The sequence below is a fragment of the Oryza brachyantha genome, chromosome 2, assembly GCF_000231095.2.
Source record: "Oryza brachyantha chromosome 2, ObraRS2, whole genome shotgun sequence".
NCBI lineage: Eukaryota > Viridiplantae > Streptophyta > Magnoliopsida > Poales > Poaceae > Oryza > Oryza brachyantha.
The window spans coordinates 20530481-20549874 of record NC_023164.2 but is presented as its reverse complement, the minus strand read 5'-3'; the positions used below and the strand labels follow the sequence as shown (position 1 = coordinate 20549874).

The 19394-nt window shown below is 41.0% G+C and overlaps 3 protein-coding genes across 3 annotated transcripts; 2 read left to right on the top strand and 1 right to left on the bottom strand.

Annotated features, from left to right (window-relative positions):
• Positions 1–1671: 1671 nt before the first annotated feature.
• LOC121053648 (mitochondrial import inner membrane translocase subunit TIM23-3-like) lies at positions 1672–2640 on the top strand. The gene has a single exon (XM_040521394.1). The coding sequence runs from the start codon at positions 1784–1786 to the stop codon at positions 2378–2380; it is 597 nt and encodes a 198-aa protein (XP_040377328.1). The 5' UTR covers positions 1672–1783; the 3' UTR covers positions 2381–2640.
• A 3130-nt stretch (positions 2641–5770) lies between these two features.
• Positions 5771–11595, top strand: LOC102708409. The gene is made up of 7 exons (XM_006647608.3): positions 5771–6110; positions 7851–7897; positions 8130–8286; positions 8401–8596; positions 9412–9538; positions 9962–10138; positions 10948–11595. Exons 1-7 carry the CDS (start codon positions 5885–5887, stop codon positions 11101–11103), a joined length of 1086 nt encoding a protein of 361 aa, XP_006647671.1. The 5' UTR covers positions 5771–5884; the 3' UTR covers positions 11104–11595.
• Positions 11596–12731: 1136 nt separating this feature from the next.
• On the bottom strand, positions 12732–15612 carry LOC102715373 (myb family transcription factor MOF1-like). The gene is made up of 6 exons (XM_040520690.1): positions 15483–15612; positions 15173–15249; positions 14983–15019; positions 14578–14668; positions 14195–14444; positions 12732–13200 (listed from the first exon to the last, which is right to left on the bottom strand). The coding sequence occupies exons 1-6, from the start codon at positions 15610–15612 to the stop codon at positions 12892–12894; spliced, it is 894 nt and encodes a 297-aa protein (XP_040376624.1). The 3' UTR covers positions 12732–12891.
• Between the last annotated feature and the right edge of the window lie 3782 nt (positions 15613–19394).

Sequence of the window (19394 nt, the reverse complement as noted above, 5' to 3'; positions counted from 1 at the left end):
GAGAGACACCGCCGGCAGCCGGTGACACCCTTCCCGCCCCCTCCTGGATCTGGAGGAGCAGCATTGACCCCAAGCTCGTGGCGGCGGCTCCTGCGCTAGTATTGACGTCATCGGAACACCTGCCCATGTAGATCTGCGCCTCTGCCGACGGCCACTCGACCCCACTCTATTGTCGCCTGCTCAAGCGGCCTCCCCCTCGATCCGTCGCCGGCTGCTCGACCCGTCGCCGCCGCCTGGCCTCGTTTGCCACTGCTCAACCTTGACGGAAAGGAGGAAAAGAATGATGCTGGAGAGATGAAAAGAAGTAAACGACAGACTAACATTTGATGTGGGGCCTATTTTAAGTCACTTGCATCCCAAACCACTTGCACCGTGATAAAAAGAGTCTTCATTATCTTTTTCTTAGTTGGCATGATGAAGCTCCTCCTGTAGATAGCATGCACAGTGAATGGCCTTACGCGTGGTCTTGGAGTTCTGATCAGATCAAGGCTGGGGGTAGTGGGACTCTATGTGAATCGCTGCCATGTTGATTTATTCTCACTCTCACTTCTTCCTCCTACCCGACATCAGATGCCTACTTCTATTGTATACTAATGCTCCTCCTACTATATGGTTATGTGTGAGTATGACTGTCATTAGTCCACATTATACATAGATATCTCTCCCAACTTTATATCGCAGATGAGCAATTAACAACCAAATATGACCATTTTGACGTAGTATAGTCACAACAAAGGTACCCATAACGAAGACATCCTAGATGTGCTAAAAATGGTGGTAAACAACGTTGGTTGGATATCATCGTGTATTTCTTTTCTTAGACTATAACATAGGAGTAGGGAAGCGCTGAAGCGCATGAGTTTAAAAGGAATAATTTTAATATAAATGTAAGGGCAAATATATCGGATTGCAAAACATATAAATAATCATTTGAATAGACCACATGAAATACACTAGAATCTGGTCAGACTCAAAGGGAACTTTTGTCTAAAATCCATATGCATTGAGTCCTTCCTTATAAATTTCATTGGATTTAATGTGGACACCGTAAAAATCTTATGTTTCAAACTTAAAAGGAGGCCTTAATGTTGGCACAACAATGCCGCTGGGTTCTACCATTGTAGGGTGTATTTGCATGTAAAGAAAGGTTATGCACATCCAAATGATGAAATGATAAATAACTTAATTAATAACCTGTACTCCGTAGGCCGTAGTAGTTTGATGAAATGATATATGAAGTGGTTTAAAATAGCACTATGTATTTGTTAGATGTGGCACTCAAAATACTATTCACTATCTTATCTCGATAAACATGGATATAGTGATTTATACTTCATCCGTTTCATATTATAAAATCATTGTTTAGATTTATCACTATATCAATATATATATATATACTGTATATATATATTTAGATTTACCAGCGCATACGGAACGGAGGGAAGACTCCGTACGAGTGAAATGTCAGATACGCTTTGTGGGTCATTATTACGACTTATTAGCGCCCCACTAATCCAGCACCGTATGGAAAGCCTACTAGCCCATTGGGCCGAATCGGACGCGCGCCCCTTTTAGTGGGCTTCCCCTTCCGAGTCCGCACCTCGCACGGTTCCGCCCCCCATCCTTTTTCTTCGGCGACACGGCGAGCGGAAGGCGCAGATCGGACTGCTCCCTCTCTAAAACCCGCGGCGCCGCAGCGGCAGCAACCGAACCGATCGGCCAGGAACGTCCGCAGCACACGCCGTCGTTCTCGGATTCGCGCGCCACCAAGATCCGGCCAGCCATGTCCCGTGCCGTCGACGCCCAGGAGCCCGGCGAGGGGCTCCGCCGCCTCTACGCGCCGGAGCGGCCGCAGGGCCTCGGCGTCCCCACCTCGTACCAGGCGCTCTACGACCTGCCCACCTCGCCCGAGTGCCTCTTTCAGGAGGAGGCGCGCAGGAAGACCCGCACCTGGGGCGAGAACCTCACGTTCTACACCGGCGTCGGCTTCCTCAGCGGCGCCACGGCCGGCGCGCTCGTGGGCGTCCGCCGCGCCGCCGCCGAGGCCGAGCGCGGCGAGTCCGCCAAGCTGCGCCTCCACCGCGTCCTCAACCACAGCGGCACCCTCGGCCGCAGCTACGGGAACCGGCTCGGCGTGATGGCGATGGTCTTCGCCGGGACCGAGAGCTTCGTCCGGTACCAGCGCGACGGCGCCAACGACTGGGTCAACACCGTCGCCGCCGGGACCGGAGCCGGGGCAATCTACCACACTGCGTCCGGGCCGCGGGCGATGATCGCCGCTGCCGTCCTCGGTGGAGTCTTGTCCGGCGCTGCCGTCGCGGCGAGGCCGGTGCTCCAAAGATTTGCGCCGGAAATCGTCGCCAGATGGGATAATCTATAGTGAGAAAAAAGATGTCACGCTGGATTACCGTGGTGCCTTGAGAAGTTCTATTCGTATCTAGTAATTCTGATCCTAATATTACGATCTTAACTGGCTGGATTGATAGTTCGTAACTGTTCGTAGCTGTATCCTCCAATTAATGGACAAAAAAAATGCTTATTTCTTTATCGGGAATCCAGTCTTGTTTGTTACTATATGATAAAAAAAAAACTACAAATGTTGCCGCGATATGCTTTTCGAAATTGTTCTTCCTGATATGACGTGGGCACGACGGATCATATATTTTTGTCGTTTTTTTGGAAGATTTAGTTCTTACCCAATATTGTTCGAGTTGGTGATCTTGATCCTAATTAATCTTTTCGGTATGTAATAGAAACACATACAGTCCCATCTTAATTTTTCGGTGTGTAATTGAAACACATGCAGGATTGTAGGCTCATCTTTTTCTTACACTTATACTTATAAACCAGAGTTTAAATTTTTAATTTTAAATCTATCTTAATTTATTTTCTAGTCTAGGCTTTTAGATCAATAAAAACTAAGATATATCCACAAAATATATTTTATTTTAAAAATATGACGTTTGGTTTTTTCTTAAATACGCCAAACAATCATCTCCTATAGGAGAGTTTATACTCTAAGAGAGTTCACTGCTAGGACAAAGGATGTATTTTGTGAGATGATAGATATTTTATGGTATACAAACGATGAAAATAACTACTATCGACAAAGTTAAAAAATCTACTTGTCAGGACACCTTCAATGCTAAATTCTTAGATAGGTGCTTAAATAGTTGATCAGGGTAAGTACTACAGTTAAGAGTCTAGTGGTCCAATACAAACAAGTGAAAGTGAAGCAAATGCTTATAAAATACTTGTAGCACCTCTACGAGCGCTACTATAGTCCAAGTCCAAGTGTCCAACGCAAGAGCCTGGTCCTTTGACCTTTCTAGCCAGTGTCCACCATAAATCAAGTGACCAAGTAGACGAGAAAAGTTTTAACTGACATGCAACGTTGGTTTAGACACTTGTATATACACAATAACAATTACTACCTTCGTTTTATATTATAAGTTTTTCTGGCTTTGCTTCGATGAACGTATATACTTTATATATGTGTCTAAATTCATTAACATCTAATCTAGATAATATCAGAAAGACTTATATTACGAAACAGAGGGAATATATTTGTTATTTTTTACTACAACTAATATAAGTTGAATTTAAACATACACTTTTCCTAAGAATAATCCTGAAACTAATCATGTTTTTTTATATTATCTATGTCACAAATAAACTAATACTAGACGCCACTTTTACAATGTAAACGCTACTAATTCAAATATAAATTTAATATTACTCATCCCTCATCTTGGGTGTTGTATGAAAAGCATTTCTCATGTAAGACATGTTTTACTTTTTTTATTTAATTCTATAGACATCATGCTAATCCTGGCACCCCATGAGTATCCGGAAGCATATGGTCTTTCGTATCTTCACAAGAAAAAAAAAGCATACTAAGAGCCTCCCTAACAATACATACATCTCATCCTTCGACCTAGAAATAGAGGATGAAGAGTATAAATTGAGCTCTAGCAGAATATCTATCCTATCATCTATTTTTGGATGTCATCCATATTAAGAGAAAAACTACATGTTCTCTCTATTCTCTAAAGAGATATGGAGGATGTCATATATAGATGATCCACTCGAGTACAAAAGATATGAAAGATAAAACTATTTTAAATGATCTTCCGAATGAAAATATAAATAACCAAATTTGGACGATATGCTTTGACGCTGTAACCTGAAGCGAGCAAAAGCCTATCTATACGAGTTTACGGGAAAAGCATGATACGCTTTCGCACCGAGTTAACACGCTCCATGGAATACGCCTGCAAACCCCAAACCCTCCGCTGCTCCGCGCAGGATCAGGATCAGCTGAAGTTGCAGCTTTGACTGCAACTTTAGCAGTTGGGATCAATCCACCGTTCAGCTGAATACCAACGGCTAGATCTAAGACACTGTCTCTTCTTTGCTTTACTTGTTATTTTGCAGATCATGAATCGAAAAAAATCACTTAGATGAAATTAGAAATATAATGGTTAAATTACTTATACTCAATCATTCTTATCTTTTTTTCTTCTGATTATGCAAGTCAAAATTTAAATTTTTAACCTTAATTTTAAAGTTGATTTTATTTCTTTCACTGAAGTTTATTTTCCAATCTTGATTTTTAGATTGCTAAGAATCCGTATATAAAATTTTTATTTACAAATTATTTTTTATTTTTAAATATGCATTTTGGAACAACCACCCCCAGTGTGTTCAATAAAACTTTTTTGTTTAAGCAAAGTAATAAATTAATTTAGGCTTGCTAAGTGGAGTAGCTATAGGGAAAACACAGGGAAATGGGCAGCTCTACAATCGGCCATTGGTTACTCATTTAACGGTTGGATGGATGGGGTCTGGATCACGTGAAGTTGTAACTAGGACTGCAACTTTTACAGTCGTTCCATCCATCCATGGAATAATGAATCAACGGCTAGATGAGAGCTATTCTCTTCCTTTTTTTTTCTATCTGTTCTGAAATTATCTAGTAGTAAACCTAAATTATTTCATTACTGAAAAATAAAATATAATAAAAAAACATCAAAATCTACTCCAAGTTTAGGATTGAATTTATTTTGGCTTATAAATATAAGTAGAAGCAAAAAATATGAGGTCATTATATTTTGAAAGGTTCTAATAATTTTATTGGGATGAGCGTGGAAGAACCTTTCAAAATTTACTCCCTAATTATTTATTCCATGCTCATCCTAATAAAATTCTTGTAACCTTTTAAAATATAACGACCTCACATTTTTTGCTTCTACTTATATTTATAAGCCAAAATTTATTCAATCTTAAATTTAGAGTAGATTTTAATGTTTTTCATTGTATTTTATTTTTTAGTTTTAGTTTTTAGATCATTCGGAAAATCTACATAAACAAACTTATTCATAAATTATTTTTTATTTATAAAAACACCGTTTGACTTTTTGAAAAAGCCAAACGATCAACCCCTAAGTATTTTTGTGTGTTTCTCAAAATATATATGGATGTCCCTATCTCTGGATATATTTTGAGAAACACACATAAATAATTATATTTTATGACGGATGTATGATAATATGAGTTTTTAAAATTTTCTATAAATATGAAATTTACAATCACTGAATTATTAAATTATGAAGTTTGGAATAAAATAATTTCGATTTACTACTATATAATTTCAGGACAGACAGAAAAAAGACAGAAAAAGAATAGCTCTTCATGTAACCGTTGATTCATTATTCAATGGATGGATGGACGGAACGACTGCAAAAGTTGTTACATCTTCACCTGATCCTTACGCGGATGGATGTTCTGCTAAAGTTGCAGTCAAAGCTGCGATCTTGATCCCACCGCGCAAGGGCCAAACCGGAGTGAGACCGAGGAGAGAGAAACCCCTCGGCGCCTCGCCATGGCGGCGCCGGAAGCGAGCCCCGAAGCCGTAACCACACCGCCGTCTCGCGAGCCACCTACTGAGCCGGAGGCCCCCGTCGCCGCCGCCGACGCCGCCAGCGACCGACAGCTGCAGCCATGGGAGCAGCACGCGGCGGTGATCAACCTCCCGCGCTACGACTACCGCGCGTCGGGCTCCCTCCTCCTCCGCCCCCACTCCGGTTTCCTCATCACCTGTCCCATCAGTACGTGCCCCTCGTCCATGTTAGGCTTACCTGTGCTATTTTAGCAAGCTTATTCGTTGGATGGATGGCGTTTAGATGTGGAATACTTCCGGTGGTGGATTTGTTCGTGGTCCTCGTGGATTCATTCGAGTTCATCTCTTTTGACAATAGGAAGTACTGGCGTTTAGATGTGGATATTGGAAGCGCAAAACTATCTACCGTGCCCTATTTTTTTTACCCTTCGACTTTCGTGTATAATGTAATTCGTATGGAAATCGGTTAGCTTACCCCGACTGTCAAGATTGCACGAACTCAGACTGCAAAGGGTAGGAATAGTACATTGGTGAGCATGTCGACTAGTTAAGTTCCTGTTTGAGAGAGTTTCTAGCGGCCGTAGCTTTTCCTAGAATCTTCAGCTTCCCCAAGCAGTCCAGATTCTCACTTAGATTGTGATACTCTGCAGTTGTAGAATCTATAAAATGAACTAGAAGGCAGAAGTTAGGCCTCAGAATCTTAGCCCCTCATAACAGGCCTAAGTATTCTCATGGTTTTTGATACTCTTAGGCCCCTTTGAATCATAGGAATGGAAAAACGGAGGAATAGGAAAAACATAGGATTTTGACATGAATGTAAGTGTAAAACAGAGGATTGCAAAACACAAGAAAAACATAGGAATGACCGTTTGATTGGACTATAGGAAAAACACAGGAATTTAAGGAGAGATAAAGACTCATAGGATTATTTTCATGAGGTTCCACCTCTTGTTATATTTTCTCCAAAACTTGCATAGGAAGAGGTAATCCATAGGAATTTCATAGGATTCCATAGGGTTCATTCCTTTGATTCAAATAGACTTGTAGGAAAAATTCCTATAGGAATAAAATCCTCTAAAATTCTTATAAATTTCCTTTGAATCAAAGGGGGCCTTATATGGTTGCTTCATTGCACTATGTGATTAATAGCTCGAAAACTCCCTGTAGTTGTATGTGCCAAAAAGTAAATCAAATTTACAGCTGTTTGCTGTTGGTATAGTTTTTCTTTTCGTAGTGGATCACCTGCAGCTATTATACTTTTTATTTGTCATAATGCAGTATAGGAGAAAAGTAACAATATAGGTGAGAAGAAAAGGCCTTTCCTAGTTTCCTATACTTGATAGTATCGTCAGTCCTCACTATCTAGAAGATGAAGAGATGAGGCTGAAAAGTAGGCCAAATTCATGTTGACAACATAGGAAAAGACTATTTTTGGGGGAAGGGTACGTTTTCCAAATGGTATTGGAGCTGGAGGTGAAAACTTAGATCATGGCAAGAGTTGAGAGACCAAAGGTGTAGTCTCCTCAAAAATAAAAAAATGATGGTGTTTGATCCACTGTATGTGCATCAGTACCATTCCGGAAATTATAACATTTTCACTGAGTCAAGCTTGTGACTTCATGTATTAGGTTTGTAACAGCTTGTGTAACCGGGAGTTGGTTTTAGGTAAGTCTATTTCACGAAAACATCAACATCAATCAAACCTCCTAGGTTGTGTCCCCCCCCCCCCCCCCCCCCCCCCCCCCCGTGGAAAGTTCCACTAGTCTTGAGAGATGTGGTTTATCCTACACATTTTATCCCTGTTTTGATCTATTTCTACTATCGGGTTATTCTAGAATCCAGTAGCAACCCTGTGCAGATCTTTCAAAATTCTTGATAAAGATAAATCTTAAATATAGATATTGCTAGTAAATGCTGCAAAAATTGATGTGATGTTATCTTCTTACAGAACGTGAGAAAAGTGCAACAAAGGAAGCCATTTCCATTCTCGAAGATGTAGGTCTTGCTCCTTATTCTTTGGTTATTCCTCTGTTTTGAATGGTTCTAGCACACAAAGATTAATGTTACAGCACATTGCTACCATCTGAATGTCTTGCAAGTAGAGTGCAACTTTAAGTTGTATTTACTTTTGATTGTGGCAGTTTGTTCATACTTGGGGCAACTTTTCCCACTTCAGCTTCCTTATGCTTTGCTCTCAAATACTAAGTTTGCTATTGTTTTCTGCCAGTCCATTGGTCATGCAAGCAGCTATAGTACTAAAAATTCAGAACCATGTGATATGCAAGTTGCAGCAAAGAAAAGGAAAATATGTTCCGAGACACCAGATATTGAAAATTCAGAAGACACGGTAAAAAATGAGAAGTGTGATGCTTCAGAAACTACTGGTTAGCATCAATTGTATTTCATAACTTAGCAAAATTAAATCTAAAGGGTGTAATTTTGGGTGGTTCAATTACCTGTCCTTTTCTAATCTTGTGCTTTCTCTGGTTCTGTAACAGGCAGCACAGAAAAGGAATTGGCTTCACCTCACTCCAAGACAAGTGAAAATGTTGACCAGACTTCAAATCTCTCACTCGTTAAGCTGTCAAGAAGTGGCTTGCTTTTCTTTTCATTCCCTACTGGAGGTCTTCATGTTGTTCAAATGCTTACCCAAATGTTTCATTCACTGCAATCTGGCAAGCTTAAATCTCCACAGTAAGCTCTTAAGTTCATTAGACAAACTCATTTCTTAAAATGCTGGTACAGGAAGTTGATTTATTAGTTCCAGGCTTCAGCTGTCATATAGAAGTGTCAACAATGAATAAGCGTCCATATATTACAAAAATTTTCTAGAACACGCTTCATCTAACATAGAGGCTCATCTTTTGGCTTTTCCGTGAAAAAGCCAAACGACATATTTGAAAACGAAAAATAATTTATGGATACAACTTTTATATATGTGTTCTTAGCGATCTAAAAGTAAAGGCTGAAAAATATAGATGAAAAAAACTCTAAAATCAACTCCAAATTTAAAGTTGAAAATTCATTTTTTGGCTTATAAGCATAAGCAAAAGTGAAAAGATGTGGGTGTTAGTTTCTTTTATAAGATTGTCAACCTTGATTCAGTTTTTGACTTCAAAACTTGTTAATTTGGGTACTGTTTGGTGACTGTACTATGTTTCGCTCGCTCAGTTCTTTCTGCTAAGATGCTGAATGTTGTGTAGTGTAAATCAGAGCACTAGATGAAGATATATTACCATCATTTTACCTTTTTTATTTCTAGATTTGCATCATAGCAATTTGATTTATGCACTTGTTACCACTAATTTATTCAAGAAATAGGGCGGCAGTGCATCTTTATTTCTTCCAACCAATCACGTATGTAATGGTTGCATGGTTAGGCACTTAGGCTTAGACACTTTGTGGCACTTGAAAAATTCATTGCTATTTCTGGAATTAAGATAATGTCCCCCCTTTGTCCTGAAGATGTATGCTTACATATTTTGAAATTATTAAACTTTAATGGACAGATGGTGTCACCGCATATTTCCTATTCAGGAAACATGTGTTCTGTCAGAAGCAGAACTACATGTTACTGTGTCAAAGTTATTTCTTGACTTTGTGAAGAGTAAGGAAGATCAAGACGAGCCTATCAAGGTACACAGGATCCCACAACTTACATTAACTGTTTGATTTAGACTGCCAATGGAGTTAAATTGATCCAGCTCTGGAGTTCTCTTATCCTGTTCTTTTGTGATATATATTTTCCATTGCAGATCTCTCATATACTGATTGCATATGTGCTGAGTTAAAAATATTTCTTGTATTTGGTTTAGTTTACTAAAATGGTACTGTAATATCATGCAAAAGTAACAAAGTTATGCATTTCCATTATCCTTAATCATTACCCATAGAAAGAGCTGTGCTTTGAATAGACTATAATTATATTTAGTGTACTCTTGTATTTATCCTGAAGAATAGAATGAGCTTTAGCAGCAATATCTCATGGAAATATATCAACTGCAATATAGTGCTCACATTTCATATTGAATTGAGTATAAATGTTAACCTATGGTAAAGTTTGCAGTTGGGTATAATAGAAGAGGCATTGATGAAACAGAGATGAAAGGGCAGAAGAATGACAATGAAGGTTCAAAACAACAAATTTTGATGGACAGGGATCAATGCTTCAAGGTCGTTGCTGCTGCCGTCAAATCAGTTACTGAGAACTCAATCGTGGATCTCAGATCTCCCGAGGTAAGATTGGTTCTTTGAACGAACCTCTCAAGTCTCAATACTTTGGCATAGTTGCTTGTCGGCTAAAATGGAGGATTCAAAGAACCATATTCTAAAGACACCAAATTGGCAAACGACAAAGTTTTCAATGCTGACTAGTGGAGTTAACGTCTTATTTTCCACTCAACCATGATGACAACTGAGATAAGTCAGAATGTCAGATATTGATATCTGACATCCTGCAATCTCAGCACCTTTTGGTTTTGGATGCAGCGTATGTCAGTAAGTCAATTGTGTTCATCAAAGTTGTCTGTTTTTTTTTACTTGGACGCCCAATGGACAATTAGCATTTTTTATTCTCCACGGCTTTCCCTTGAGCTACCCCCTTCGCTTTCAACTAGTAGTGAACTACTGGTTTGTGTGTGTTTTGGCTTCTGCTATGTGTTACAAACGTTATAATTCACTGTTTTGTTCAATTATATAAATGAGGAGTGGTGGAAGTAAAATCAAACAAACATTGCCTAGTGAGAACAAAGTTGAAGCCATTTATCCAGGTATTAAGTCATGGACTGTAAAGTTGAATTCTATTTATGGTCAATCTGCTCTTTTGCATTGAAATGTAGAGGACAACTTACACTTTCAGTAATTTCTGCACTATCATGTTTCACACGATTATATTCTCTATTCTTTTACCTTAAAAGTTTAAATATAGTGAAAAGCTGAAGTTTTAGAACGTTGCATTACTATTCCCCGTTGAAAATTATTTTGCACTGTTGTGCATTAATCTTACATACTGTTTTGTACAATAAATGATATATTCTAGTATCCAGGTGGCAGTACTAGTGGAGATGCTCCCTATTTCCGGGGTACCTTTGGGATCTTCGGTTGCTGGGGTGTCCGTTCTCCCATCTGAGCTCATCTCGACTAAGCCTCGTCTCTGTGTCAAGGCTTTGGTGCCTGATAAAAAAGCGGCAAAGAAGAAGTGATGCCTCCATGGTTGATATCAATCAGATTGCCTGTAAGGCTGTGATGGGCACAATGCAGATGATGCAATTTGATCATTCTTCTCATTTCCAGTTTACAACTGTGCTGCAGCTTGAAGTCCTCTATGGTCGAGACGGTTTGAACAAATAATTCCTTGCATAGTTGCATGCTGTTCTACGCATCATATAATCTGTAGTCCCCACCAACAGCTGTTTGGCTGGTTTTGGGTAGGTCAGTTTATAAGTTGCAGCCCTGCAGAGTTCGTTCATGCAGCTCTTGGAGGGTAGCTTCTTGTCGTTATTTATTCGTGCTGCGATGTCAAAACCATGAGGTCGCTGGCTATTATGGTGTTCTACTGTTTTCTGAACTTTATCTATCATGGCCAATTCAGACAAAAGCATGCATGTTGCTGAAGAAGCAGCTACTGAGATGGCTTTTGTTTCGTCCACCGTACTTCTCCCTGCAATCTACTGTGGTGCTCATCATGGTAATAATGTGTACTTGAGACGAGATGCTGTCAGTCTGATACTTTTGGGGAAGTGGTAAATGGTTTGATTTTGACAAAAGATGATGCCATTCGCAGCATCAAAGGTAAGCACAGAAACTGACGAGTATATATTCCTAACCACCTTTTTAGATGTTTTCTTTTACTTTTGGCGACCAGAGTAGTGTTGTATTTGTCAATCTTTTAACCAGCAAATCAGCGGTCTATGTGACATGTTTGCCTCTCCTAGGCTTTTGAGAAACAACTCGAAACAGACAACACACGCACGCACATGAGCTGACTATGTTTTAATCATTTTGTTTGTGTTCCTTCCAGCAGAGCAAGCGAGAAGAAAGAAAAGCACATGGTAGCTCTACTACAGTATACTCATGAGTACATTGCTTATAAATACAGGCCTGAATTTAAGCTATTACTGTTTGATCTCCTGACACATAATATACTGTGCAACATGTGAGCTGTCACTATGATGCTAGTATGCTACTCTCTGAAATTCCATTTTTATATATTTACGAACCTCAAAATTTTATCATCTGATTCTTTTAAGTGTGTTGAATGCCTTTAGGAAAGGAATAACAATTTCAGGGCAGGAGGAATCTTCTTTGTTCAGCACATTCCTGCAGGTGCAGGAGCTGTCAAAGTCAGTGACAAACTGGTAATGAGTGATTGTCTTATAGGCCGCCCTCATTTCATTTTGACTCACAAATGAACTCTAGTTTTAAAAAAAAGTGGAGACGTTTCTTAATTCATGTAGAAATTAACTATTTCTTGTGAAATTGTTGCAAAGATCTTGTGAAATTTTTGGGTTCATGAGGGTCCAAAGTTTGCATTCCTGATGTGTCTAAGGTAGAAGTGAATGATTTCTTTTTAAGAAAATGTATAAACCAGCTTATGTGTCCAAGCCAATCTCAAATGGAAAAGAAGGGGAGATATAGGTCTGAAATGCTACTGTTTTGCGTTTGAAATTCGAATTTGGCCACTTCTCTTAGACAGTTGCCTTGCCACAGACAAACAATAGATTAACGAGACAATCTTTGAAATAAATAGTAGTAGGCAATATGCATCTCGCTTTTCCCTTTCTATTTGGTGCTGCAAGGAGCAGTCAAATATGTATTCTGTGTTCTGTAATACCGGTAACTTGTGATGACGATATAATTGGTCATACATAATAGTTTATTTGCAGCAGCTTCGAGGGTGTTCCACAGGCAAAGAGATCAGCAGAATCAAAAAATAGTAACAGCATCACAGAGAGAGATCGATCAACTAGAATCACCACAAATAATCTGAATTATGATCCACATATTGACAGTGAAAGTTCCAGGTTAACTCTCTGGCCAACAAAGCTGCACCCTGGTGGCCCAGAGCAGTCACTGAAGCTCCTCGGTGATGGCGAGATAACGCAGCTGCCCTCACTGGGCCAGGAGGAGATAGCATTTGCAGCTTTCTGGCCGATGGCTAGCGACAGCGGCGATGCGCATTTCTTGGTTGGTTCATCTCTAGCCGCACTGCTCACCGTGAATAACCTATCCTCGTGGTTCTCCTTGCAAGATAGCTTCCTGACCATATGGTTCAGTTGATGTGCTTTGGGTTTACTAATCTGCAAAATTCCAACGCAGGAAAGCTCAGAAGGATATATATCAAAGTATCATGCAATACAGAGTCTATCCAGTATCCTGCAGCAACCGTCAAATTTATGTCTCGAAAATGCAGGTAAGCTCATATGAGATGAGATAAATTCATCCTACTTCAGATGACCTTACAGTGGAACCCTGACAAAGCTACAGAACCTAATGTGCTTCCAAAGCAAAAGATTTGACACTAGTCAACTTTTGTTAGTAATTTGCAGAGAGCTTTCATGATCTTGTTCTTTCCATCCGCACCGCGCCATCATCGTCCATCATGAAACTGCTGCGTGCAACTGCAAGGATAGCAACCGAGTTCTGCAAAAAGCCACTTCTTTTGGCTTATCATTGTCGATGAGCTGAAGGGAATGCCTGAGGCAAAGCTACACCGTCGTGTTCCTATCAGAAAACAGGGCTCTCAAGAGCCATTTGTGGCAGTGTCCTATATATACTGGTGCTAGTACAATTGTGCCAGTATTTGTACCACACTGTGCCCTCCTGGCTCCTGGCATGTCTATACTACGTATATTCATCCTACTAATCCTTTTTTATTTTCTCGCACTTTTGAAGGTCACATGTGGATCAGAGTATATTGACCCTATCTGTGACTGTGAGCCTGTGACAATACCCATGTCTATTTGTCAGTCAGAGATATGACTCCTAATTCCTAATAGGTCAAGAGTGGACACTCTAGCTCAGTTCCAAGTGAATATTGTATATGCATGGTGCGGGGCAGGAAGTTGGTATCAGCAAATCTAGCTAGTATCTACACGAGAATTCTACAGAAAAATGTTATGCCAACCATGTAGTGATATGGATAAAGATATGAAGAAAAGACTGGAGATAGTGATAGACATGTGAAGAGAAAGATCAGTGGCGGCAAAGCAGTTAAGACAAGAGGGATGTATCTTCTTTTGATAAGCCTTTTTTCCCATTGCCCTAACGTTTCTTTTTAGCTTTTCTTTTTACCTGGTGTACCATAAAGGGCTCCTCGCTTGCTCCCTGCACCCAAAATCCCAGTGCCTGAAGGTTTGAAGCAGCAGCAGGAGCACGAACGGCAGCTGCAGCATCGTGTGCTGATCTCCTATCCATGGACACTTCTCGCAGCTGCATACAATCATCGATGAAGTGCCGGGTGCCTGCAGGAGGAGCACTCCTCGTGTCACTGCTCCCTTGCATGCATCTGTGTTTGCCTGAACCTTCTGTCCCTACCTTTGCCCTGTTCATCCAAAGGAGAGCGAGAGAATGAGCATGGAAAAAGTGTTTGTGCCTTAAAGAGATTAGGCCACTAAAGATGGTCTTTTAACCTAGCACTATTGGGAGCTAGCTACAAAAGCTAGAGGCAGCAAAACCTTTTTATGGGTGGGCACAACATGAATTCCTTGGGGCTTTGCTCATCACTGCAGAATGAGTGCTTCTTCAGATGAGGCTGTGGCTGCATATCTGATGGTAACATGAGAAAAGAATAAAAATAAAGTTGGTTTAGCTTTCCATTAGCAATTTTTCACATGTGCTCTGCAGAATTACCGCCCCCACAACTGCAAGGTGAGCCCCTAGTTTACACCAACCAGAACTGGTCATTAGTAAGAACTAGGGAGTTTCAGGAAGTTCAGAGATCTTGCTTCGGATAGAGCAATGTAGTAAACAATAATTAGCCACGGACATAATATTGTTGAATTATTACACTATGAGCCAGTGTAAAGCATAATCTAACCCCAATTCCCAAGAAAAGGAAACTTAAGGTAATAAAGCCTCACCTTTTTGTCCAATGCCATGCCGTGTGCCTCTGTACATCTGTCCAAATTAAACAAACAGCAAATTACTCGATTGGCATGTTCTTGTACGTTCTTAATTTCAACACAATATGGTAGGATTAACGCCAGCAGACTGATGGTCGATGACTGATATAGCAAATGAAAGCCTGAAGGTCGATCGGAATAAGCTGACCTGTAGGTGGCTTTTGACATGAGATATGGTAAGCCCTCTGACATCCATGAGCTGAAGAATGAACTTAGGAGTTGCTTCTGCGCAATTAACACCACCATCGATAGCATATATGAGGAAGACAAAAATGAAAACGATCACAAGAATGTAGGTAGGTAACTGACGATATGAACAGATTATGAACAAACAAATCAAGGACAAACAAAACCATTTCGGACTTCAGAGAGATAGAGAGAGATGAGAGCAGGGGGTGGTTAGGAGAAGAAAATGATCGAAGCGGCTAGCTAGCGGAGTTGATGATCAACAAACATACTGTGCTGGCCGCCGAGGCAGTCGATGGCTCGGACGAAGCTGCGGTGGAGCTCGGCGGTCCATCTCAACCGCGGCTCCTTGGACCTGTTGTACTGCCTCGCCGCCCCCTTCCTCCCGCCGCCGCTTCCCATCGATCACCACTCCCTCGCTCTCGCTCCCGCGCTTGCTAGCTCTCGCTCGCCACCACGCCGCGCGCCGGCCGTCTCAGCTCTCTTCTTCCTCCGCGCAGACAGACAGAGCTAGCTCTAGCTCTCGCCACTGGCTAGCCGCGCGCTGCCCCGTGTGTGTCGCGTACGTACGTGTGTCGCCCTTGCCTAGCTTGGCCATGGCTAGGCAACTGCTGCGTACGTGCTCTCTATATATTGTGCGCTCAGTGTCTAGGGTTAGAGAGCGCGCGGATCGATCGGCTATAGCGAGTTGAGCGATCTGACGGATCCGCACGCCCCCGCGCCGCGCATCACGAGGCGCGAGAATGCATGGCGCGGGCCATCATTAGCGGAATTCAATGGTCTCTACAGCCATAGCTCTACTGCGCGCAGCCGAGAGGAGAGAGATCGGCGAGAGATGGAGAGAGACGCGTACGCCCGCCGCGGGAAAGGACGACAGGAAACGCGCTGCACGTTTTGTCGACCGATCGATGGATGGGTTACACAGTTGTATAATTGCCGCTGTACATGCGGCAGCTAGCTACGGAGCTACAACGTGCCTAGCTTATATACTATATATCTTGCGTAACTATACGTACGTACGTATACTGGTACTCGTATGAGTATATGGTGTTTGTGCATATACCTGCATGAGCACATGTTATCCTACGCAGCAAGCTAGCCAGCAGTTACGGCTCAGGTGGAAAAATATCATAACCGGGACCCTCTCCCGTTGCAAGCTCTGTTCCAAAATATAATCGGGTATAAGTTGTTTATCATAAACTAAGATGATATCAAAATATTTCATTCTAATCATCTCGGTAGTTAATTTTTTAGTTTTGAGTTGATTAGATTTCATTCCTAATCATATGATTAGCTCAATAATAATTAGAATGATCGAAAACATGGGAATGATATGGTTATACTATGATATAAAATATGAAGAATGTAGGTAGTAATATGTACATACTAGTATTGTATCCATGGTAACGCTATGACTCAATTTAATAACATAAATAAGATATTGTGTATTATTTTTAATATAATCATATATAAACCAAACATCGAATTTGTTTGTCTATCCAACATTTATTAATGATTGTTAAAATAAACTTTGACAAAATAGTAGAAAACCATCAATTAATAGTGAATATTGTAACTCTGTATATTAATTATAGGTTGGACCATATTGTAATAAATTATAAGTTTTTAAGTTTGGACGGTAACTGCAAGAATTAGCAAAACCAAATTTATATGCTAATTTCAGAAACATTGCAACAACAAATTGATACACTAATTTCATAATCACTACAGTATTAAATTCACACATTGTAAGGATAATTTTAATTAAATAACCTATTCGTATTTATCTAATATTAACATAAAATTAAACTCTATAAAGCTAAATTTAATGAAAACTATTTTATACAAAAATCACTTGCATCACATGCAATTTTTCGTCTTCTCATAATAAATAAAATTTTGTTGACATTAGTATATATCAAAGAAAGAAAACAACTGTGCAACTCTTAAATAACACATAATTCAAAGTCTAAATTTATTATGAATTTAAAAACAAAATTTATCATGTCCTTTACATTTCATACAAGATATTTAAATCAAATATTGAGTAATCATATAATACCTAACAAATATTTATGCACAAGTTCTTTGTAGTTTTTATCAATGAAATCAATAATGATATTTTTTATTAGTTATGTCTCTAGTTCGTTATTATCAGGAGGTGCACATATCTTTCAATGATTTAAAAAATATTCTATGGTGATGCATCGTTTAATAGATTAATAAATTTATTTATTTCGCATAAAAACATGGTGTTAACAAAAATTTTCTACAACACCAGATATTCATTCCTATTTGCCAAATATTTATCTCTGATACTATTGTTGGTGATTTGACTATTTGAACATCCAACAATAGTGTTCTAGAGCCTTGATCGATCTTATGTTTAGCACAATTGTGGCATGACGTTGAATATTAAAACTTATTGGTACCATTGTCGGTGTGATTAAAATTTGTGATTGAACTTTAATTCCAAAGATATACTTTACATATTTGTAGGTAATTTATGTTTAGAAAATTTATTTCAACAACGAAAACCATAATAAAGAGTCATATATTTATTTTGAAATACAAGGATATGAAAGTGAACAATATCAAAAGATAAGTCTTTAGAAAACTATCTTTATAGTAATTCAGGTTACGAATGGATTGTTCTTCTAGTTTACTATTGATTTTGCTGACTAACAACCTCGCGCTCGCGACGTGCAAATTCAATCAGAGGCGGGGTCCGCGTACATGCAGCCAAAACTTTTAACTCTAGTTCAAAACTTTCAAATTCAAATTGGAACTTTTTATTTAAAGTTATTTCAAGAAAAGGTAAATACCCCCTCACACCTTTTTTATTTGACGTTGTCGAACCTTTGCACGCGGAGGAAGGTCGCGTTCGACGGTAAGACTATTCACCTAGATTTTTTTTTGCGCATACTCCTAGATTGCTAAATGGTTTGTTTTTTTGCATTTTCAATAAGAAAGTTGCTTTAAAATACCATAATAATCTATCTTTTAGTTTTTTATAATTAATAATTAATTAACCGTATACTAATATGATTTTTTTTTTCACCGGATAACTTACCTCAAAAAATAAGAAAAACCGTGAGAAATTTAAGGTGATATAAACAAGAAGGATAAAAAGGTCTCCACTGCGCATCCCACGAGAGAGAAAATTGTATATCTACTATTTCAAAATAGGAGATTCGCTTGAATATCATTAATAAAATGGGCTTAACTTGAATATCATCCAAACGGTTATACGATTTGCTAGTTTGCCATTTTTCTTGTTTAAGGGGGCTAAAAAATTACTTTTCCTTTTATACAATTTTTTGTTCCAAATCTGCCCCTAGCCATTCTCTTTCCATCGTTCTCTTCCAAATCATGCTGCTGCTGCAGAGAGGAGAGGAGAGCCCAGCGTGCATGGCGGAGACGGCGATCACGGCAGTGCTGGCCAAGGTGGGCGACGACGTCCGACTCCTCCGCGACAGGCTCGAGTGGCTCCACACCTTTCATCCGCGATGCCGACCGAAGGCGCCGCCGCTGCGACCACGAGTTAGTCGCCGTCTGGGTCCGCCAGACCCGGGACGTCGCCTTCGAGGCCGAGGACGCACTCGACGACTTCCTCCACCACGCCGCGCGGAGGAGGGCCCCCGCCGCTCCCGTCCTGCGTCGCCTGGCCCGCCCATGACGAACATGCCGCCGGCCCACTCTGGCTCGACCGCCCGCGTACACGACGGCGACGACCGACACGACGACGCCGAGCGCGGGCCAGAGCGATCCTTGCAGTAGGCGGTGCGGAGCTCGGCGGCGTCGGCAGGGCGCCAACGGGGTGGGGTGCTCCGGCGAGCGCGGCGCCACGCCAAGATGCCGACGGCCCCCTCCCGCTCCACCTCCGCGTACACGATGGCGACGACCGGCGCGACGACGCCGAGTGCGGGCCGACGCGGAGCTCGGCGGCGTCGGCAGGGCGCCAGCGGCGGTGGGGTGCTCCGGCGAGCGCGGTGCCACGCCGAGATGCCGACGGCCTCCTGCGGCTCCACCTCCGCGTACACGATGGCGACGACCGGCGCGACGACGCCGAGTGCGGGGTGGAGCGTGGTGTCAGCTGGGCGCCAGCGGCAGCGCGGAGCTCGACGACGTCGGCGGGGCGACTGCGGCGGTGGGGTGCTCCGGCGAGCGCAGCGCCACAGCGA